General features: G+C 49.0%; 1 protein-coding gene across 3 annotated transcripts in view; it reads left to right on the top strand.

Annotated features, from left to right (window-relative positions):
* TIAM1 (T cell lymphoma invasion and metastasis 1) overlaps positions 1–20,613 on the top strand; it is a 79,370-nt gene that overhangs the window by 47,143 nt on the left and 11,614 nt on the right. The window contains exons 13-18 of one of the 3 annotated variants that reach the window (XM_027906160.1): positions 32–256; positions 8,122–8,225; positions 16,905–17,084; positions 17,470–17,538; positions 17,817–17,942; positions 20,016–20,124. In XM_027906160.1, coding sequence (XP_027761961.1) covers positions 32–256; positions 8,122–8,225; positions 16,905–17,084; positions 17,470–17,538; positions 17,817–17,942; positions 20,016–20,124 — 813 coding nt within the window. Of the gene's footprint in view, positions 1–31; positions 257–8,121; positions 8,226–10,397; positions 10,728–12,430; positions 12,695–16,904; positions 17,085–17,469; positions 17,539–17,816; positions 17,943–20,015; positions 20,125–20,613 lie in introns of those variants that run through there. The other 2 variants (XM_027906162.1, XM_027906161.1) reach the window with 2 other exon arrangements.

Genomic DNA, 20,613 nt, shown 5'->3' with positions numbered 1-20,613 from the left:
CGAGCCTTACCTGTTCCCCCCTCTGTCACAGGCCTGAAAGCCGGTGATGAAATCGTGGAGATCAACAAGAGGGCGGCCGAGGAGCTGGACTCGGCCCTGCTGAAGGACGCCCTGGTGCAGCCCGCGCTGTGTCTCACCGTGCGCACCCACCCCGACATAGAGGAGGGGCAGAGGCTGCTGCAGCCGCCCCCACGGCGCCTGGAGAACCCGCCCGAGCTGGGGGACAGCACCCTGGTGTTTGCTGGGGGCAGCCAAGGTACCGGGCTGGGTGTGGAGATCGCCAGGAGGAGGGTGGGTTCGCGTTTCCCACGTGCTGGTGGAGCCCCTTTGATCCCTGCGTGTGAATTCCGTGGTGGGAGGGAGGGAGGGAGGGAGGGAGGGAGAGGAACTGCACTCGGAGTGCTCTGGTGCAGATGATGCAGGGGTGGCTCTGGGAGCTGTAAGGTGTCAGCAGCGCTGCCAGTGAAGGATGGCTGTGTCCATGGCCAGGCTGTGACACATCTGTTGTCACCAAATGCACGTCACATCCTCCAGCTGTGCCCGCAGAGAACTAATGGCTCGCCTCTGGGCAGCTCCAGGAGGCGCCTTTACCTCGGGATTTGCCCACAGGAAAATCCAGGGAAGAAAAAGGGTATAGGCGTTCTGTGTGCAGTTTTGGGCACCACAATGTGAGAAAGATCAAAAGCCATTGGAGAGTGTCCAAAGCAGGGACATGAGGATGGTGAAGGGTCTGGAAGGGGCCGCACGAGGAGCAGCTGAGGGCACTTGGAATGTTCAGCTGGAGAAGAGCCTGAGGTCAGAGCTCACCGGGATCTTCAGCTTCCTCCTGAGGGGCAGCTCTAATCCCTACTCTCTCTGACCAGGGGCAGGACCTGATGGATAAAAGAAGTGGTTGAGAAGGAGCAGGGCTGCCTCCTTAGTGGTTGCTAAGCATGACCACACAAGGCATCAGTGTTGGGAATTGCACTGGGGTAGCTGGGAAGCTCCTGCACCGTGTCTCCTCTTACCTGCCTGCTTAGTCAAGTCTTACTTGCTCAGCTTCTAAATGCCCCCCTGTTCCTGAAAACAGAAGAGGACACTGGTCACACCTCTTTGCTTCAGTTTTATTGGAATAATGGAAAATGGAAAAATTAATGCAATGGCCAAAATGAAGTTGTTTCCAGCTAATCAAAACTATTCTGAGCTGAGGTAAATCCTGACTTTCAGCCAAAACTAAATGGCATCTGGATATGTCAAAATACTTGTTTGTTTGGTTGGTTTTTTTCCCCCAAGCCAAAGGTTTCATAAATGTCAAAATAATTGTCTTGACAACTATGAAACTTGTTGGAATAAAAAGCTGGAGCAGGCACGGGGCTGTTGATGCACTTCACTGGTGTTGTCAGCCTTCTCCCAGGACATGACCAGTTGCTGCAGTCACCTGGTGTAAGGGATTCTGGGATGAGTCCAGGTGCAAACTGGAGCTAACCCAGGATGCTGTGAGGGCATTAACATGATGCTGAGCCCGAGTGAAGGACCCACAGGGAAAAGCAATTTACCTGGGCTCAGGACCAAGCTGAGTCATCTGCAGGCAAAGGCTCAGGGAGGTGCAGCCTGCTGCAACGTTTCAGGATGCTGCTCTTGTTTTCCTTAAAAACCTATTGTTTGAATCCTGTTATTTGTCAGGACAAGGGGAAATGGCCTCAAGCCACACTAGGGGAGGTTCAGTTTGGAATCAGGAGGAATTTCTTTATGGAAGGGATGGCCAGGCATTGGCAGGGGCTGCCCAGGGAGGTGGTGGAGTCCCCATCCCAGGAGGTGGCCAAGGAACAACTGGCTGTGGCACTCAGTGCTCTGGGCTGGGTGACAAGGTTGGGGATCAGTCAAAGGTTGGATTCAAGGATCTCAGAGGTTTTTTGGCAACCTAAATGATTCTGGGATCCTGTAATATTTCCTGAAAGAGATCTAACAAAAATGTTTAGCTGATGGGAACATGTAGTGGGGAAGGGGGAAAGCTGGGCTGGCTGTGGGAGTGGGATATTCACAGCAAGTGGAATAGGGGAACGAGAAAGCTTCAAAACCAGCTTATTGCAAAACCCCTCTGAGGGGACTGATAAAAGCAACCTCATGTAAGAATGTGGGCTAAACCCCTTAAAGGCAGTTAAAATTAAACATTTTCAGGACATTTTCCCCTTTTAACTTTAATGGAAGTTTTCCCAGTTAGGCTTTTGTGCTGAAAAAAAAATCGAGGTAGCCGTGTACGTTTTTATAGATGGCCACAAGATGCCCCCATTCACTCTTTAACAGCAGCTCTTCACAGGCCCCATCCTCTCGTCCTTGCCTGTGCTTTTTCACTGAAACTCAGAGCACTGAGTCCTCACACCTTATCTTTTCACTGAGTGTCTGCCTAGGGTGCAAAGAATTGGGAATTGGGACTCTTGTATTTACAGGACGTAGTGATTCCTGAGGCAGAGCAGCGACACGGGGTCTCAACAAGCAGTTTCTCAGCCACTGTCAGTTCTCTGCAGCATTATCTGGAGGGTCTTTGAGGGTCCTTTCCCTTGTTTGCCAAACGTGTCTGAGGATCCCAGCGCGTGCCAGCTCCTTCGCCCTCCCTTCGAGGCCATGGGTGGCACAGAAGCTGGAGCTCTCCTGGCATTTGCCTTCCTTCAAAACACAGCAGATGTTGAGGTGGGATTCACCTTTGTTGCTCCTCAGGGGGGAGAGGGATGTTTCTTCAACCAGCACTAGCTCATCAGCAGGTGTGGGGTGTCTCTGGCAGCTTCTGAAAGCACCTGTAGTTGCCATATAGAAGAGGCCTCTGAGGACGGTGTTCAGGTGGTGTTTAAAGCTAAACTACACCAGTGCTCTCAGTTGGGATGACTTAACCTGAGGTGGGAGTGAAATCAAGGATATGCACCCAAGTGTGCAGGTGGTTTTGATCTTCCCCATCTATTTCCCTCTACTGAGGCGTTTGTAGAACACACAGTGTTCCACTGGAGCTTTTCTACCACGCAAAATCTTAAAAAGAGGACTGAAAAAGAGCTTTTATTTGGTACACTGTGGCTGTATCTTAGGTTTATGGTCTCAGCTTCTTGCAGAGAGCAGCCAAGTATGAAATACCCACTGACCTATTTATTTGTGTCCCTGTTGATTCCAGGCAGTTTGGCTGGTCAGGCAGATCAGCTCTGTGATTCCTCTCGAATGCTTTATTTATAGCACACAGATTCTGTCTTTGGTCCTCGAGCAGTGTAGCCTCCCTTTCATCAGGGGGGTGAAACCCTGATGGGCCAGAGTGCCAGCAGATAAACATCACCTGTAGGCACATCCATTCCCCACAAATCCAGGATCCAGTCGGCTGATCGTGCTGATGTCTTATCTTTACCTTCCTCGCAAGCAATTCTTCATCAGCTGTGAAGGCACCAAAGGGCGTGAGGCAAATCACATTGTGTATTTTCAGTAGAAAGATGCTGTTGAAATGCTGTACAGTTTGTTTTTTGTTTTTTTTTTCGAGGAACCTTTCCTGTTGCCTTGCTGCTCAGTGTGAGGTCTTCAGGAGCAAAGCAGGGCTGTGTTTGTGGGAGTCGACCTCCCTGCAGTGACTGCCAGTGCTCCTGTTCAATCCAGCATCTCTTGCAGCTCTTTCATCATCTGGAGCTCCCTTGTATATGCTGAGGTTGGGGGCTAGAGCTGCAAATCAACTCTGTGGCAAGCAATTACTTCTCTGTAACTTTACTTAACAGTTTGTTCTTGGAATGCCCTTGGATTTTTTTATCTCTGATTGATGTGAAAAGTATGATCTTGGGTATGATTTATACTTCCCCCGTGGAATTTGTGCTGCATCGGTCTTTGCAGAGCCACAAGTTTTGTTCCTTTCATCTCTCACTGCTTTTCCTGCCTCTCAGTCTTCCCTCCTGCATAAATTTGGCTGGGGAGGATTAGCTCTCATTCTGTCTGGAGCCCTGCAGCAATTTTTCCTCATTGCCCAAAAGGCTCAGTGTGATCTGTCTCCCCTTCCCACGAGGGAAGTGTTTTGTCTCCCCACTCTGCTCCCCTCAGTCCAGGGAGCGAGAGGCTGAAACCTGGAAATCCAGCAAATCTGCCTCAAATCTTCAAGAAGGTATGTTGCTATTAGAAGGAGTAGTCTCCATATTTGTTTGTGGTCTCCCCACTGTTCGCTCCCTTTTCCTGCAGTTCAGGCTTTTCATGCTCCTGTATTTTGGAGACCTTTGGCATGGGGGGATAACTCTGCAGGGATGACTGGGAAGTGTGTAGATCACCGTGCAGAATGGATAAATCTAAAAAAGAAAGTGCCCCCCTGTTTGGAATGGCTCTGTTTTAGACAGGAAACACCCAGGTGTTTTTAAGGATCTGTTATTTTGTTCTTTGCAAAGCACCCAGAGGCTGAAGTTACGCGCTCTAAAGTCTGTGGTATAAAGCTGAAACAAACATTTTTTGCACTGTAAGGATGGCCACTGTTTTTTATTCCATCCTTGTCCTGTCATAGTACCCCCTGGGATAAGTAATTTGGATTTCAGAACGAGCTGAGGCCAACAATAACTTTAATTTCTTCAGGGTTATTTTCACGAGGAAGATGTATAATTTCAGGAAAAAGTGCTGTTCTCATTCAGTGCTTGATCTAACAGTTCCAGGAGCATTTCCTGCTGCAGCCATCGGAGGGTTTTGGGGTTACATTTACATTTTTCATCCCAAATTCCCAAATTTCCTGTGGTGCTGCTGCTCCCCCTGCCGGAGTGAGGATGGTGTTACTGAATTCCTGATGTCCCCGAGCGTCTGAGCACACTCCTCATTTGTATGCCTATGAAAAATCCTGTTTATTCCCAACGGACTCCTCAAGCACTGACTCAGCTCCTGGCCTGGGGAGGGTGGGAAGTGGCCACAGTACAGTTGTTATGGGGAAAGTTTCGATGAATCTGCATTTTTCCCAAGGAGAGGGATTGAAGTGAATGACATTCAGTGTAGATTTTTCTGTATTTGACAATTTATTACCATTGGAACGGAAAGAGAAGCTACAGAGTTCCTTCAATTCAAGAAAGACGTGGAGGGGCTGGAGCGTGTCCAGAGGAAGGGAACAGAGCTGAAGAAGGAGCAGCTGAGGGAGCTGGGGGGGCTCAGCCTGGAGAAAAGGAGGCTCAGGGGGGACCTTCTGGCTCTGCAAGTCCCTGACAGGAGGGGGGAGCCGGGGAGGGGTCGGGCTCTGGTCCCAGGGAACAGGGACAGGAGGAGAGGGAACGGCCTCCAGCTGTGCCATGAGAGGTTCAGGTTGGACATCAGCAGGAATTTCTTGCTGGAAAGGGTGGTCAGGCCTTGGCAGGGGCTGCCCAGGGAGGTTTGGAGTGCCCATCCCTGGAGACGTCCAAGGAAGGACCGGAGTGGCACTCAGTGCTCTGATCTGGGTGACAAGGTGACAGTTCCCTAACAATTTGTATTAAAATGTTCTGTTTAATGGCAGAGAGAATCCCAGAATAGTCAGGGTTGGAAGGGACCTCTGGAGACCACCCAGTCTGGCAAGGCAGGGTCACCCAGGTGACACAGGAACGTGTCCAGGTGGGTTTTGGAATGTCTCCAGACAGGGAGACTCCACACCCTCCCTGGGCAGCTGTTCCCGTGCTCTGCCACCCTCCATGGAAAGATCTTCCTCATGGTGAGGGGGAACTTGTTGTGGTTTAGTTTGTGGCCAGAGCTCTGCCTTGGTGTTGTGTGAGCTGTGTCAAACAACTTGTTCAAGAGGCTGAGGCACCTTGAAGGTACAAACCAAAGCTTTCAACCCTCTGAGCATCAGGCATTGCAGGCACATGGCAGCCCCTGCCAGCACATCCTCACTGCTGCCAGTGGGAGGATTAAAGGCAGCATTGCCCATTCCACATCCTCGGGAATTAGATGCAGGGCTCCTGATTTGTGGGCTGCCTTTGGTGTCAGTGGAGCTCACTCATGTTCCTTTGCTAGACTGGGCTCTGCTCCCAGGGACAGGAGGAGAGGGAACGACCTCAAGCTCTGCCAGAGGAGGTTCAGGTTGGACATCAGGAGGAATTTGATGGGCATCAGCCACAGTGTCATGGATGTTACACCAGCTGAGGCAACCTGGGTGCTTGTGTGACCTCCATCTGTGCTGGTGGCCGCGTGGATTTGACGCCCTTTTCCCTGCAGCTTTTTGGGTTTCCCTTTCTAATTCCTTGATGCCAAGTGAAGGCAGGGAATGGCAGCGGTCAGGCAGCATTCAGGGGCTGCCAGAGGGAACCTTCTCCTCCGAGCTCCTGGCAGAGCTAAATAAAGATTTACAGGGCAAAAAGAAGGTGATGTAATGAACCTGACAGAAGTGGGACGGTAACTGGGAGGTATTAACAGGCAGGAACGTGCAGCATTATTGATCTGATTGCGTTTAACAACCAGCAGATAAAGCTGCTAAAGTCGAGTTGGCTTTGGCAGCTGGGGACAGCAGAAATACCCTGAGCACAACGTGGTGTGTGACTGCTCGAGTGAGAGATTGCTGTCTGCTGGGTAAAAAAGTGTTTGCACTGCAGGAAACAGATTAAGTGGCGTTTTAACACTCAGGAAGAGAAAACGTGGTGGCTCGAAAGCAAAAAGCAGCCACCACCCCACCCCTCCCAACGTAATTGCCTTGGTTTGGGGTGAGAAACCACTGTAAAGTGTGTTTCACACAGCTTGTAATGGGAAATTAATTGCAATGAAGGAAAACAGACTGCCCCACACAGATTATGACACACAGCACTCCTTTTCTCTTATTTTTGAAGTGGACGGCTTAAGGGCTCTAAGAATTCGTTTTCACACGTGCTGCACTCCATCCCAGTGTGCAGAGTATGTTCTGACTTTATTTCTCAGTTTCTGAATTCCAATTTTTCCAAATTATTTCCGGACACAAAAAAGTGGGAATCTTGCACAGTCATGCCAATTGGTTTTGATAATGGGATCTAAAAGGGACACCTTCCACCAGCCCAGGTTGCTCCAAGCCCTATCCAACCTGTCCAACCTGGTCTTGGATGCTTCCAGGGATGCAGGGGCAGCCACAGCTTCTCTGGGCAACCTGTGCCAGGGCCTCCCCACCCTCCCAGGGAAGAATTTCTTCCAATATCCCATCTAACCCTGCTCTGTGTCAGTTTGAAGCCATTCCCCCTTGTCCTGTCACTCCAGGCGTTTGTAAATAGTCTCTTTCCATCTTTTCTGGGTAAAAGGAATTAGTGTGTGGACTCAGCTGCTGTAAGATGTCTCTTTATGCTGGCTTGAGGCACACAGGAGATTCCTGGCAGAGTTCAGTCCATCACTGCTCAATGTAATTTGCCATAGCTGGGAGCTGGATGGATATAAAATTTGGTTTTATGTGAAAAGTGGCAAAGGTGTAACAACACTGCCTCTTACAGCTACCTGAGTCAGAGGAAAAGTCAGAACAAAAGTTATTTGTGCACAGAGCTCTGGGGCTGGGATTAGTTCTCTTCTTTAGTCACTTGCAGGTGACAAGAAGTCACAAAGGAGTTCCCAGCTGTATCAACAACACAGTCTCCAGGAGAGTGCTCAGGGGTGCAGAGTTATTGCCATGTACTGATGGAAATGAAATCTAATGTTCAGTTAATGTAATTGGCTCCTAAAATTGCTAAAACTGGGTTTGCTCCCTTAAAAATCAACACAGAGACTCAGAAGTGGGTGTCTTGGGCCAAAACTGCAAGCCATTTGGAATCATCTTGCCTGACTTTAACCCAGGAGAAGGGCTGACCAAGGTTTGCACAGCCCAGAGCTGCATACCAGAGTGTCCATTTGAAACCGCTGAGGTGTAAAGGTCCTTGGCAACTGCTCACCAGCCAAGGAACGAATGCTGAGCCTAAGAATTTCAATGTGACATTTTAGCCTTATCTCTGAACCGGCTTTTGTGGTTTCTGACTAAATAGTGTGTCTGGCCATAACCTGTTTATTTTTACACCTGTTGTTAAAGCTGGTGCTGTAAACCCCTCCTGTTGAGGTCACTGAGTGCCGGCGGCACAAGGTCCCGTTGGAATGTGCTTGTGTGCGGGATGTGGGGCCTGGCCCTCCACGGCGGCTCTGTGGTCGCACCCGGGTTTTTTGGATTTTTGGGGGGGTTTCTGGCTGTGTTTTCACACCTCTCCATTTTGGCAGGGCACTCCCTTTGTGGTGACCCGGACAGCTCTGCCGACACAGCTCCAGAGGAGGCGGAAAGGCAGGACCTGGAGTCGTCCGACGAGGCCGATAAGATGAGCAAGGTGAGAAAGGTTCATTTTCACGTGGAAGCTCAGTGCAGCCACAGCCCAGGTGCTGGTTAGAGCACCTCTCCTGGGAGGGCTCTGATCTTCCTTTCGAGGTGTTTACGGATGAGCTTGAATGGAACAAATGACAGCTTTGATTACGGCACATCGCTTGCTCCCTCTTAAGCAAGACTCGTGCCCTGTTTCCAGGGTCAGTTCACGTCTCCAGTATCTTGTGATAGTGTTTCCACACAGTTTTTGGACGGGGCTGGTTCATCAGCTCCTTCACCAGAGCCAAACCAAAAGATCATGTGGATTATTATGATTTCTTACTCTTCCTTGATTGCTAGTGATGCCACAGAGCTTTTTTTTTGATTTCTAAACACTAGGCACAGGAGGAACGTGAGTTAAACTGTATTTCCTTAAAGCACACATGCTGGTTTTTAAATGCAAACTAATCATCTACCTTAAACCGAAGCAAAACTCTCCAATTATAACTAAGAGCTTGCACAAATGGGTTTCTAATTGCCATCGATTAAGGGATGGTTTCGCGGTGGTTGGCAGTTCACACTCGCTGCTGGGGGAGATTCACACGACAGTAGGTGTGATGATTAGTGCCTTTTGAGGCAGAATCGAGTGAGATTATCCTGAAGGTGCTGATTGCTTTTAGGTGTTTGCTGCGTAGGTGACGGTGAGATCTTACAGCCGTTTTTCTACGTAATTAATGATTTAATGAGAATCAGAGCTCCGTTTTTGGATGTTTTCTCTCAGCTCTTGTTTTAACTAAGATGTGTTATAGAGAGCTCTGAGCTGGTCCCTTGTGCTACATTACGGTAAAGAAAGGAAGGAAAAGACCTTGGCCTCTTGTTTCCTGATCCCTTATGTCCTCTAGCCCGTGGTTTTGTCTTTGATAGGCAGACAGTGGAAGTCAGATAAGGGAAAACATTCCAGTGCATGAAATGCATGTAGAGAAGGTGATCACTCCTACAGTTTGTTACCAGGGTTTGTTACAGATCTTTTTCTTGTAAGTACAAACAATTCCTTCTTCAGCGAGCGGGAGTGTTTGTTGATACTTTGGGATTTTTAACTGTAAATATTTGGGATTTTCATAGGCTCTGAGCAGGGAGCCTCTCCTGTCAAACGCCGGAGCTGTGGCAGAGCACTGAGCATAACACATGGCTGCTCGGGGGATAAAGGTTCTCGCCGTGTTTCCCGTGGCTTTCTATTTCTGAGCTGCTCGACAGGCTGTGGGGTTCCATTTTGCATCCCGGCTCCTCGGAGCTGGAGTTGCCTGAAGGAAGGCGCGGGGATTACACGATTAGCTCTGCGGGCTCAGCAGATTTAGTTAAACTGAGAAAATTCACGTTAGCGGCTTTAATGCTTCATATTCGCAGACTGGCAAAGTAACTCCTGCCTCTGAGGAGCCTTGGTTGCCAACGGGAGGAACTTCTTGCCTGCGTGTAAATGGAATGTCGACATCACCGCCTGTTTTATTTCGAGATGCATCACTATATTTGTGTGATGTAGAGGGGGGTGAGGAGTTGCACTGGGTGTTCCATTTGTTGTGGGACAAACTGCTTGAAATGGTCCTTCCTTAAAAAAAAAGGACAATGTGCTCAGTTTTGGCAGAGTCACGGATGCTGCTGTCCCTGCTCACGTTAGAAGAGCTCTGTGCTCGGTGGCCTTCCTTGCTGGTTCCTCCCTAATGAAAACTACAGAACCCCCCCTCAAATTATTCTGCAGTGCCTACAGACAATTCCAGTATTGTGGTAGAGGGGAGGAAAAAAAAGCCCAATCAGCAGAAGGGTTTTCCTAATCCCTTCGCTTTTCTGAGTGCTTGGGGAAAGCTGATCTGCTTGGGAAGCAAGGATCCTGCAGTTGGTGTTTTTCCACGGGGAGCCACCACTGGGCTGGTGCAAGTGAGGAGAAAAACAAAGGTGTTTTCCTGTCTGTGCACTCCCACACCTTTCCACGCTCCTGGGATTATGGCACAGAAGATTAAGCCGATGTCCTCAGCGCTGTTTTACAGGGGTTATTTTTGTACGTGGGAAGGGAAGGGCTCTGCCCTCGTCCCACCAGGAAGGGCACGTTCCCCCTTATCACCGTCCCGGCCACAGCTTCCAGGCTCCCTTGGATGGTGGAGGTCAGGGGAGGCTTTCTTTACATTTCTGCCCTTCTTGGCTAAAGCAGGGCAGGAGTTTTTATCCATTCAGCTCTGGGCAGCAGAGGAAAATCCATTTTACCTGCGTGGGAGCCTCCCAGCCAAATGCAGAGCTCCCCTTCTCTCAGGGCAGAGCCAGGGTTAAAGAGCCCAAAATAGCCTTTGGGGTGTCCTTTGCCGTGTGATAACATGGTCCTGGGGCAGGGCTGCATCCTGCCAACCCCACGGCTGCAGAGGGGGACGGCTCCCAGCTTCCCTGAGCGATCCTAGGGGAGCATTAATAATTCATGGGAAGAGGAGAGGAAGGCAGCGCCGCAGCTCTCCTCCATCCGCTCTCCTAGCACGGGCTTTGTGTGAAGGTAAGCGCTGGGAAATCCTACCAAAACCTGGGGCTGGGGGACTTTTTTGGTACCTTTCTCACGCAGGTGAGAGGTAGATGGATGTGTCTTCGAATGTGTGTTCCCTCCTTCTCCTCCTTTTCTTCCTCCTTCTCCTCCTCCTCCTCCCTCCGGCTGTCTCTGTCCCTTCCCCCAGCCCAGCATGTGTGCACGTGGGTGTGTGTTTCCTTAGCAGTGGGTGCATTTGTTTCTTAATCTGCAAAAGCCTCCAAGCTGTTGGTGTGGTGGTGAAGGATTGGGAGGGTGCAGCAGTAGCTCCGAGGATTCCTCCATTTTCTGCAAAGCGTGGTTTAGGTGTATCCTAAAGGGCTGGTAACGTAGAATTTGCCTCTCCATCAGTATTGTAAAAGTAATAATTATATATGTATATAGTATATAATAAGGAAAATGAGGTGTCCACAGAACTGTTCTGATAAAATACTAGAAACCCGTTTCCAAGGTGTCAGTGGTGTGGGATAGCTGTTGTTCTCTGGACTCACCCCCTATCTAATTTCACCCTCTTATCTCAGGTTGAAATCTCCGTGAATCCTAGCAAGTAGCTTTCTGGGTGCAACCCTTTTCCTTCAAGTCATGCAACTGGCAGTGGCCTTCAGTTTTTCTACAGGTTGCTTTGCTCTGGGGTGAGCTCCTGGCTTTCCTTTCCCTATTTCATGTGGGAGCCAAGGAGGACGGAGCTGGGAGGGAGAAGAGTGGGGGGCAAAGGAAAGCCTGTTCTCTGCCACCTCTTCAGGCCTGATTCTATCTAGCATGTGAACTGGAATGTCATGCTGTTTATGACAGGGGATGCTTCTCTGTCGATCTCTATCCAACAGAATACCAGAAACATTTCATACCAGCGTAATTTCTTCAGTGGTTACTTCCCTCTGTGGTGACCTGATTGCTTTGCACTTTTCAATATTGTAGAATAAACTGAGGTTCAAAGGAGGCACCCTGAAAACTGGGTATATGTGCAAGTTCTTAACACTGCATGTTACCAAAGGCTGAGACAGGTGTTGTGCTGCATCTCAAAAATCAATCTTTCTGCATATTTTTTTTCCTGCAATGGCGCTTTGAATTTACGGGGGACGTGTTTTAAAAGGGCGTCCCCAGTTAAAATCCTGCAGGACACTCATTTCTTCCCCTTTCTAATTAAAGACATCTGCCTCTTGCATTAAAGGCTAATTACCTCGCAGCCACTTGTGCTTGGGGGAGCTGTTGTGATGGGCTGTGTGAGCACATGCTTACACCATTCAGAGAGATTTTTTTTTTTTTTTTCCCAGAAAGTAGGTCGTCTGCTCTCTGCAGCGTTATTCCAGACCAGAATTAAGTCTCCAAACCTTCGATGTGTCGCAAAATAGACGTGAAAGGATTTAAACAGGGATTTGAGGGGTCGGTAACTGGCTCTTTTAAGTTCTTTTAATTCTGTCCCTTCAGATGTTTAATATTCCTCGGCAGCGCCATTCGGAGCCAATCGGCTCCTGCTCAGCCACAGGAATATCAACACACATTGATATTCCCAGGCTGCCTTTGCTGCATTTCAGCCTCTCTGCTGAAGTTTCCCTCTGAAAGCAGCGCTGAGGTGTCTCAGCTTTTCCTGGTGCCTGGCTCCTGAGTTCCCAGGGATGCTGTGGTGAGCGGGCGGCAGAGTGACACCCACGGGAAGGCTTTGCCGGGAGAAGGATTGGGTGGGCACTGCCCCTTCCCCGCCGAACTGCGGCAGCGATCCCAGCTGCACGCCGAGTCAGGAGCACAGGGGGCACCTGTCTGGAGTGGGAAAAGCCCTTTGGATCAGCTGGGTATGTGCAGCACTGGGATTTTCCTGCTGGATGAGTGACAGCCCTGGCGGTCCTGCCTTCCCGGCGATGTCGGCTCCTTGGAGGGTGACCCGTAAGCTCAGGACCGAGGGCGCTGGGAGAGACGGGGACTCCCTGTACCGTTTGCTGTACCTGGTGAGCAGACCTGCTGTGCTTCGCTGATGGAATTAGCAGTTACAGGGGGTTTTTGTGAGGTGTTAATTTTGGGGTGGGGAGTTTGAGGCTGAGCTGTAAGGCGTGTGCCCTGCTGAGGCTTTTTGTGGCTGAAGAGATGCCTGAGTTTTGTTGGGGTGCTTGCCAGCCCTGGTGGAACACAGGGTGCGCTGTGCCATTCAGGAGGGCAGTTGCCTGATGCCCAGGCACCTGTACATCTTTAAGCATGAGAAGTGGCACTCTTGCTTTCAAAGCAAGGCAGCCAAAACTCCCAGCCCCATGCTTGGTGAGTGTAAGGGCTTGATCCTCCTGAATGATGGGAGGGATGTGAGCTTAGCCCCTCTGCTGAGTCCCCCTGCAGAGGAAGGGTTACTCCACTTCACAGCCCAGTTGTGCCAGCCCTCAGCCTCATTTTGGGGTTGCTTGAAGGGATTGCTTGCAGAATCGCCCTTGAAGTGTGATGCCGTAATTCTCCCGGAGAAATCCTGCTTTAGTGCTGTCATTGTTGCAGCTGGCAAGCAGAGCTGGTGGAGGGAGATAAAAGGATCTGCTTCTGCTCCAGACCTTCCCTGCTCTATCCACTTTCTTTGGGGAAATGGTGACAGGGAAGCTTTTGTGAAATCTGTTTGGGAGGATTCATCAGAATAGCTGTGTCCTGAAGCACCCTGTGTGCAGTAGAAATTGATTTTTTTTTAAAAGGAAATACCAGGTAGGCAGGATTATGTTCAGGAATGAAATGCAGCAGCTGTCACGGGTGGAGTTGTGCGCTTCAGGTGTAACACAGAAGCAATAATTTATTGATATAAACTGGTAATTTTGCAAAGTTTGTTGGTCAGTGTGACAGTGGTTTAACAAGACTTGATGGTTATTTATTTACACTTGGTTATTTACTGCATAAAGGGCAGGGTCAGATGAAGTGGTTGGGGGGGCCTCTCTTTGAGTCCTGAGGTTCAGAGAGGACCCTGTTGCTTTCTGAACTCCTTTAGCTGCAGCTGGATCCACTCCTAGTCCCAGGCTTGGTCAAGGGTTTATGTCTAAAGCCAATCCTGTAGATCTCCTGGCTAAGAATTCCAAGTCTAGCATGCTGCTAATCACTAACCAGGAGTCTGTTGTGGCAGGGGAATCCCTGAGGAGGAACCTTGAGAGATGTCCCTACTCTCCCTACTCAAGAGCAGATCCTGGTGTGCAGCTCAACAGGCCCTGGAATGTCCACTATTTATGGATTAAGATGGTTGATTTATGGTCAGATTTGCACAGGAGCAAGACATCTGTTCCAGACAGCCCTTGACTGCTGTGTAGCTGTGCAGCCCCCAAAATCCGGGGGGGAGCTGGGTGGAGCCATCACAGCCCCCACTGGTGGCTGTGGCTTAAGTGGGGAAGGGGACAGGGGTGACACACCACAATTGCAAGAGAAAAAGTTTGTGAATTATCGTGCTGGAGACTTTTTGTGTGTCCAGAGAGTATGGGGTGAGTGACAGGTGGGCAGTTCTTCAGGAGAGGCAGCGTTCAGCCGCTGCTGGAGCCCAGGGGTGGTTTATTAAGTGTGCAAGTGGAGATAAGGCTTTGGGAAGTCTTCTACGCTTCCTTTTTGGCATGTGGGTGTAACTGCTCCTTCTGGGGCAGACCACTGTGCCTGTGTGAGTTACCCAATGTTCAACTTCAAGTGCTTAGCTGGTGTTTCACACCCTAAGTAGATTTTCACTCTCTCTTTCTGGGTGACCCATCTTTCCCTGCAACTTACTGCAAGTGCATGCCCAGGGTGGGGAGAAGCCTGTGGGGTTGAACTGCTTGAAACACTTGGTTTATTTCTGGAGCTTGATTCCATATTGTGTTTTACACATTACAACTAGTTTTTTATCTGTACATTTGGACCTTAAAGCGCGACACCACTGGATATGTCTTCCTCAGATATTCTTTTACAAAACAGGATTCAAGCTAAACATTTCTGAGCAAATCCCTGTGTATCCTGGGTCTCTGCAGGCTCAGATTTAACATATGTGAACTGTCAGTTCTGTGTCCCTTTCCAGCAGAGCAGGTAATTTGGCAGGGTTTGTTTTGCCTGCACTGGAGCCAGGCTTTCACCTACTGCCTTTTGGGGGTTTGGGGCTGTTGGGATCAAGATCACACCTATATGGAAATGCAAAAATAATCTGAAAGTTTGTGTGTGCTTTATACTTAAAGTACAGTGAGTATAGGTGTAACCTTGCTGAGAAATAGCAGGAATTATGTTGACTAATAAATCTTAACTCTGTGACGTGTGCCATTACCAGAAGCAGAGTTAGCTGGAAGTAGAGTGTTTTAACTCACTGCTTTCTCCTGCCCTCAATTTACAATATTTTTCCTTTCTTCCACATCTGAGTTAAACCTCAGAAACTGAAGGTGCATATTTTCCCTGTAAAAAAGTGTGTCCAGGGGGCATTTTTTTTTTTTTTTTTGTATAGACAGTCAGTCACAGTTAGTTCCTTGCTTCCACTTGGGTCCTGAAGAAAATGATCCTTTGCATAATAAACTCTTTACTCATATGCTGTGAAGTGGTACCTCTTTGTGAGCATTTGTAGCTGTAAGAGACCTCTAAGGAAAGCAGCTGTGTAAGGGCAGGAAATCCTTACTTGTCCCTAGCATGGACTGTGGGTGGAAGGAGAGGGAAATAGCTGTGTGTGAGCAGGTTGTGTGGCTTAAAAAAGGCGGAGGTTTTTTGGCACTGCCAGCTGGTGGGAGTGCAGTGATCTCCCCAGGGGTTCGGGGCTCTGACTCCAAACTGTGAGGTGGTGATGTGCTTTATTCTCTCTTTTCTGTATTTTGTTAGTTTGTCCTCCTCCCTTGCATTTCTCTGTTGGAACAGGCTGGTTTTGGGTCAGTTGTTTTACAGAATCACTGAGGTTGGAAAAACCCTCCCAGCCCCTCGAGTCCCCCCTGTGCCCGATGCCCACCTTGTCCCCCAGCCCAGAGCACTGAGAGCCACCTCCAGTCCTTCCTTGGACACCTCCAGGGGTGGGAACTCCAAACCTCCCTGGGCAGCCCCTTCCAGTGCCTGACCACCCTTTCCAGCAAGAAATTCCTGCTGATGTCCAACCTGAACCTCTCATGGCACAGCTGGAGGCCGTTCCCTCTCCTCCTGTCCCTGTTCCCTGGGAGCAGAGCCCAACCCCCCTGGCTCCCCCCTCCTGTCAGGGATTGCAGAGCCAGAAGGTCCCCCCTGAGCCTCCTTTTCTCCAGGCTGAGTTCCCCTAGTTCCCTCAGCTGCTCCTCACAGGACTTTTAGTATGAACTGGAGGGCTATAGAGGCACTGCTGGGAAGTCACTGCATCTGGATTAAGATCCCATGGTGGGATTAGAGAGTTGTGATCCAGTGGAGCAGCTCTTTTCCCTCCAGGTCTCTGGGAGGGATGGAGGCAGAGCACACTACTGCTTTGGCAACCCCAGGAGCCTGGGGCTGTGGTCACTGACACCAGAGGCTGTACCTGCTCCAGACTTTTCAGTGTAATGAAAGATGTGAGAAAATGATCAAAGACAAGGAGGTGAGGCAAGGATAACTGGCTTTAATATTTAATCAGATGTCTACGTATAAAGAAATTAGCTTGATGCAGCAAAACGTGACTTCTGGGGAAGAAATTCACCCTGCAAGGCATGTTTCCAGGCACAGATCAAGTGTTACAGTGACTCTCCCAAAGAACTCGTGTTTGGAGCCTGGAGAGGCTTTGGCTCCCTGGATGGCTTTGCTTCCCCAAAAAACAGCTTGAATGGGTTGTGTCTCAGCGTTGTCTCCTCGGCTGTGTTGGCACAGCTATTCCCAGGGCTTGGAGCAAGCAATTAGGGAACTGGCAGAGGGCTGGTGTCTGTTTTTTGTTCGCACAGTCGTTTTTGGTCCCCAATTCTTGGGCCTCTTTGTTACAGTTTGTCAATCTCGATTGCCGGACGAGCCTATTTTAATTAAAATTCTTGTACGTCTGAAGCCAGGAATGCTGTTGAACAGCACCTCAATTAATTTGAATTGTGCAACTGTTTTGCTTTTTTTTTTTTTCCCCCCTTTATCCTCAGTCACTGAGAGACAGGACAGACACTTCTGGACTTCGGTGCCTGTTAAAAAAGTCCCCAAACTGCTAAACTGCAAGCGCTTCTCGGCTCCGTCCTTCCTATGGCTCTTACTTAAAATATTACCGCCGCTCTTTCCTCTTCCTTCTTTTTTTTCAAGAGCACAGAGCAGGTCGCTGCTTTCTGTCGCAGTCTGCATGAAATGAACCCTTCTGACTCCAGTGCTCACCCTCAGGAATTTGCAGGACCCCAGCTGGCCACCATGAGACAGCTCACGGACGCAGACAAGCTGCGGAAGGTCATCTGTGAGCTGCTGGAGACGGAACGCACCTACGTCAAGGTGAGGGGGCTCCACCTCTTGCTTCAGTCTATGGTTTCCTGTAAAATTGTGTTGGTTTTTCTCTAATGCTTCAAGTTCTGCTTCGTGTTAGTGAACTTCCATTCAGTTCTGCAGTCTGACCCTAAAATAGTCACTTAAACCTCTGAAATAAGGAGGCTTTCCAAATTCTTGAGCTGCCGTTGGGAAGCTGCTCAGCTGGTGCGCAGAGGGACACTGCTCAGTGATTTTGGGAGTAAAACTGTGTAAATGGTTAACTTTTACCGTCTTCAACTCTGTGAGATCCAGCAGTTTTGTTCCTGTGTGTGAAAAGTTAAAATTCTCAGTCATTTTGCACTGGGTGATCTTTGCCACTTCAGTAAATGTCCATCTTTTTCTGACTTTCCAGGACTTAAACTGCCTAATGGAGAGATACCTGAAGCCTCTACAAAAAGAAACGTTCCTCACACCGGATGAGGTATGCTGAGTGTCTTTTTTTGCCTGAGAGCTTTCACCTGCCCCTCTTCTCTGCCCACCCCCAGCTGCACTTGCTTGTCTGAAATTTTTAAGTTCACTTCTTTTCAAAGAGTGAATTTAGGAGGGTATAAAAGTAGTGCTCAATAATGTACAGTGTGTAGGTTGTTTTTTCCTGACATCACCCTGATTATACAACTGAGAGTTACTGAAGCTCTAGAAAACATGATTTAGTTACCAAGTGATTTTTTCAGCATTTTGCCTTTTTTCTTCTCTTATTAGCTGGATGTTCTCTTTGGGAATCTGACTGAAATGGTAGCATTCCAGGTAGAGTTCTTGAAAACTCTGGAAGATGGAGTAAGGCTGGTTCCAGACCTGGAAAAGCTTGAAAAAGTTGAGCAATTTAAGGTAATCTCATGGTTTACATTTTGAGGAGTCCTTTGACACTCCTCATCATATTTTTCTGCCTGTTGTCACTGTTCATTTAAAACCATGCAGCAACTCCCAGTCGAGATTAATTTTCAGCTAATACTGGTGCTGAAAATTATCCTGCTACACTTTAATTCTATGCTGCATTTAGCCATATAGAGCACTAGAAACCTGCAACACCATGTGCTTCTGGGTGCTATTCTTGCCCTTCTGCCAGATTTCCTGCCTTGAGCTGTCAGGAAAAGCTAGAAATGGAAAGTTACATAAAATCTTTGCTCTGACAAGTCTGATGTGCAGAAGCCCACTGGGGCTGCGGATCAGAACAGCACATTAAATTCTGTATTTGGACTTTTGATCCATGGTGGAACTACGAGGCAAATACTCGGAGCTCTCAGCAGATGTGCATCATCACAGGTAGAAATGTAAACTGCAGATATGTAAGCTTCATATAAAACCCAGGAAGATTTGGGAACAAATTTGGATTTTTTTTTTTTTTTTCTGATGCAGTTGTATTGGTAGTGGAGATATAGCAAGCAGCTGAGTGTTCTCTCTGGGGAATTTTACTCTGGCTTTGAGCACTCACCTTGGTAAAGGACAGGATGTCTTGATGAATAATTGTAATAATTCCACTGGGTTTCTCTTCAGCTAACATACAGCCCTGCAAGAACTACTGAAGGAATTTGTCTTTTTGTCCACGTGTGTCTTTGCCATTGGGAGTTTGTTTGAACTGAGCCTCGGTCATGAACACTGTCCTCATGGAACTAGAACACAGCTCTTGTTCTGCAGGAAATGTGCACTTAATGGAGAGCACAGAGACACCTTTTTTGACTGGAGGAAGCCTCTGTGATCACTGTGTGCTCTGAGCTTTGAGAGCAAAGTGCCAGAGAAGCCTCCTTATGGAGAGAACTGCCCTCTGAGTGCTGCTGCTTCCACCTCTTTCCATAAAAAGTGCACCAGCCTCACTCTCAGTTCTGCCCCCTGGGCACTGTCTGGAAGCAGTGTGTGAAATAAGGGGCTTTGGGGCTCCCTGGTTTCAGTTCTGCAGTTTGGTTCCCCCTCCTGCCTCTCTCCAAGCTGCCCACGTGGTGTCTGGTTCCTAAGGGGACAGCAGAGCAAGCACTGAGGAAAAGATAAGACATCTTGGGGGAGGACTGTGTTTGACCCCTAACACAAGCTCAGTCCAAGGAAGTGTTTGTGCAGCGGGCTGAGTGTTGCTTGCACAGCTCCTGAGTGTCTTGATCCATCACAAAGTCAGACACGTCCAGCCCTCTCTGTGGCCTCCGGCCATTACTGAGCTCAACAAGACTTTTAAAAACAGCTCTGGAGCTGAGAGCCTAGTCCCTCTGGAGTTAGCGGTGTCTACAGACTGGGACTTGGCTGATGATGTTAATTATTATTATAATTGTTAATTAATGTGTTAATCCACACACCGAGGCTGGGCTTGTTTCTTGGCGGATGAATCTCAGAATGGTTTGGGGTGAAAGGCACCTTCAAGATCATCCAGTTCCATCCCCCTGCCATGGGCAGGGACACCTTCCACTATCCCAGGTTGCTTCAGCCTGGCCTTGAATGCTTCCAGGGGTGGGGCAGCCACAGTTTTTCTGACCAACCTGTGCCAGGGCCACACCACTCTCACAGGGAAGGATTTCTTCCCAATATCTCACCTAATCCTGCCCTCCAGCAGTGGGAAGCCATTGCACCTTGTCTTGTCACCCCAAGCCCTTGTAAATAGTCTCTCTCCATCTTTCCTGTAGCTCCTTCAGGTCCTGGAAGGCCACAATTAGGTCACCCTGGAGCCTTCTCTTCTCCAGGCTGAGCAATCCCATTCTCTCAGCCTTTCCTCCCAGCAGAGCTGTTCTGTCCCTCTGACCAACTTGGTGGCCTCTTCTGGACTTGCTCCAACAGGTCAACGTCCTGGTGTGAAAACACTCTGAAAAATGCATTGTCCTGTGGAAGCTCAGTGGAAGCTTCAGATGAGGGGAAAAAAAGAACTAAACACTTTCACATGCTTTAGTTATTAATGCCTTTTTTTTAATTTATTTTAAATCCTAGAAAGTGTTGTTCTCCTTGGGTGGATCCTTCCTGTACTACGCTGACCGGTTCAAGCTGTACAGTGCCTTCTGTGCCAGCCACACGAAAGTCCCCAAAGTCCTGGTGAAAGGTGAGAGCCACGTGCTGGACGAACAGAGGGGGGGCCATTGCAGACACACCTCGGTTTGGGCTGGCACAGCTTGGCCTTGTAGATGGAGAGAGAGGTGACCACTGCAGCCCAAACCATGTAGGGCACGTTGTGGGGCAGCACTGGGGGCACCCATGTGCCTGGGTACTTTTCCAGGAGGGAATGCCTGTAATGACCCCTGGATCCCTCCTGGGATTGTTTATGCCATGAATCCTTTCCAGTGGCAATCCCACTGAATCCTCAGCCAGTGTGGTTGAATGTTGGCAGCCACTAGGAGAGGATCAGCCTGGGAGAATGTTTTATGGAAGCTGCCTCAATATTTTAACTTCACCGTGCTCCCTCTCCCCTCTCTTCTTCCTCTCACCTTCATTCCAGCTTGTCTGAGAAGTTTCCATGTCTGAATTCCTAGCTGAGATGGAGATAAATGAACTGTGGTCTGGATTATAAATGCTCGTGGGCCAACTTGCCTCA

Source organism: Empidonax traillii, unplaced genomic scaffold (genome assembly GCF_003031625.1).
Source record: "Empidonax traillii isolate 1590-97213 ecotype Southwest subspecies unplaced genomic scaffold, ASM303162v1 scaffold1253:size457737, whole genome shotgun sequence".
Lineage (NCBI taxonomy): Eukaryota > Metazoa > Chordata > Aves > Passeriformes > Tyrannidae > Empidonax > Empidonax traillii.
The sequence above is the reverse complement of the archived record's forward strand: the minus strand, read 5'-3'. Positions and strand labels throughout refer to the sequence as shown.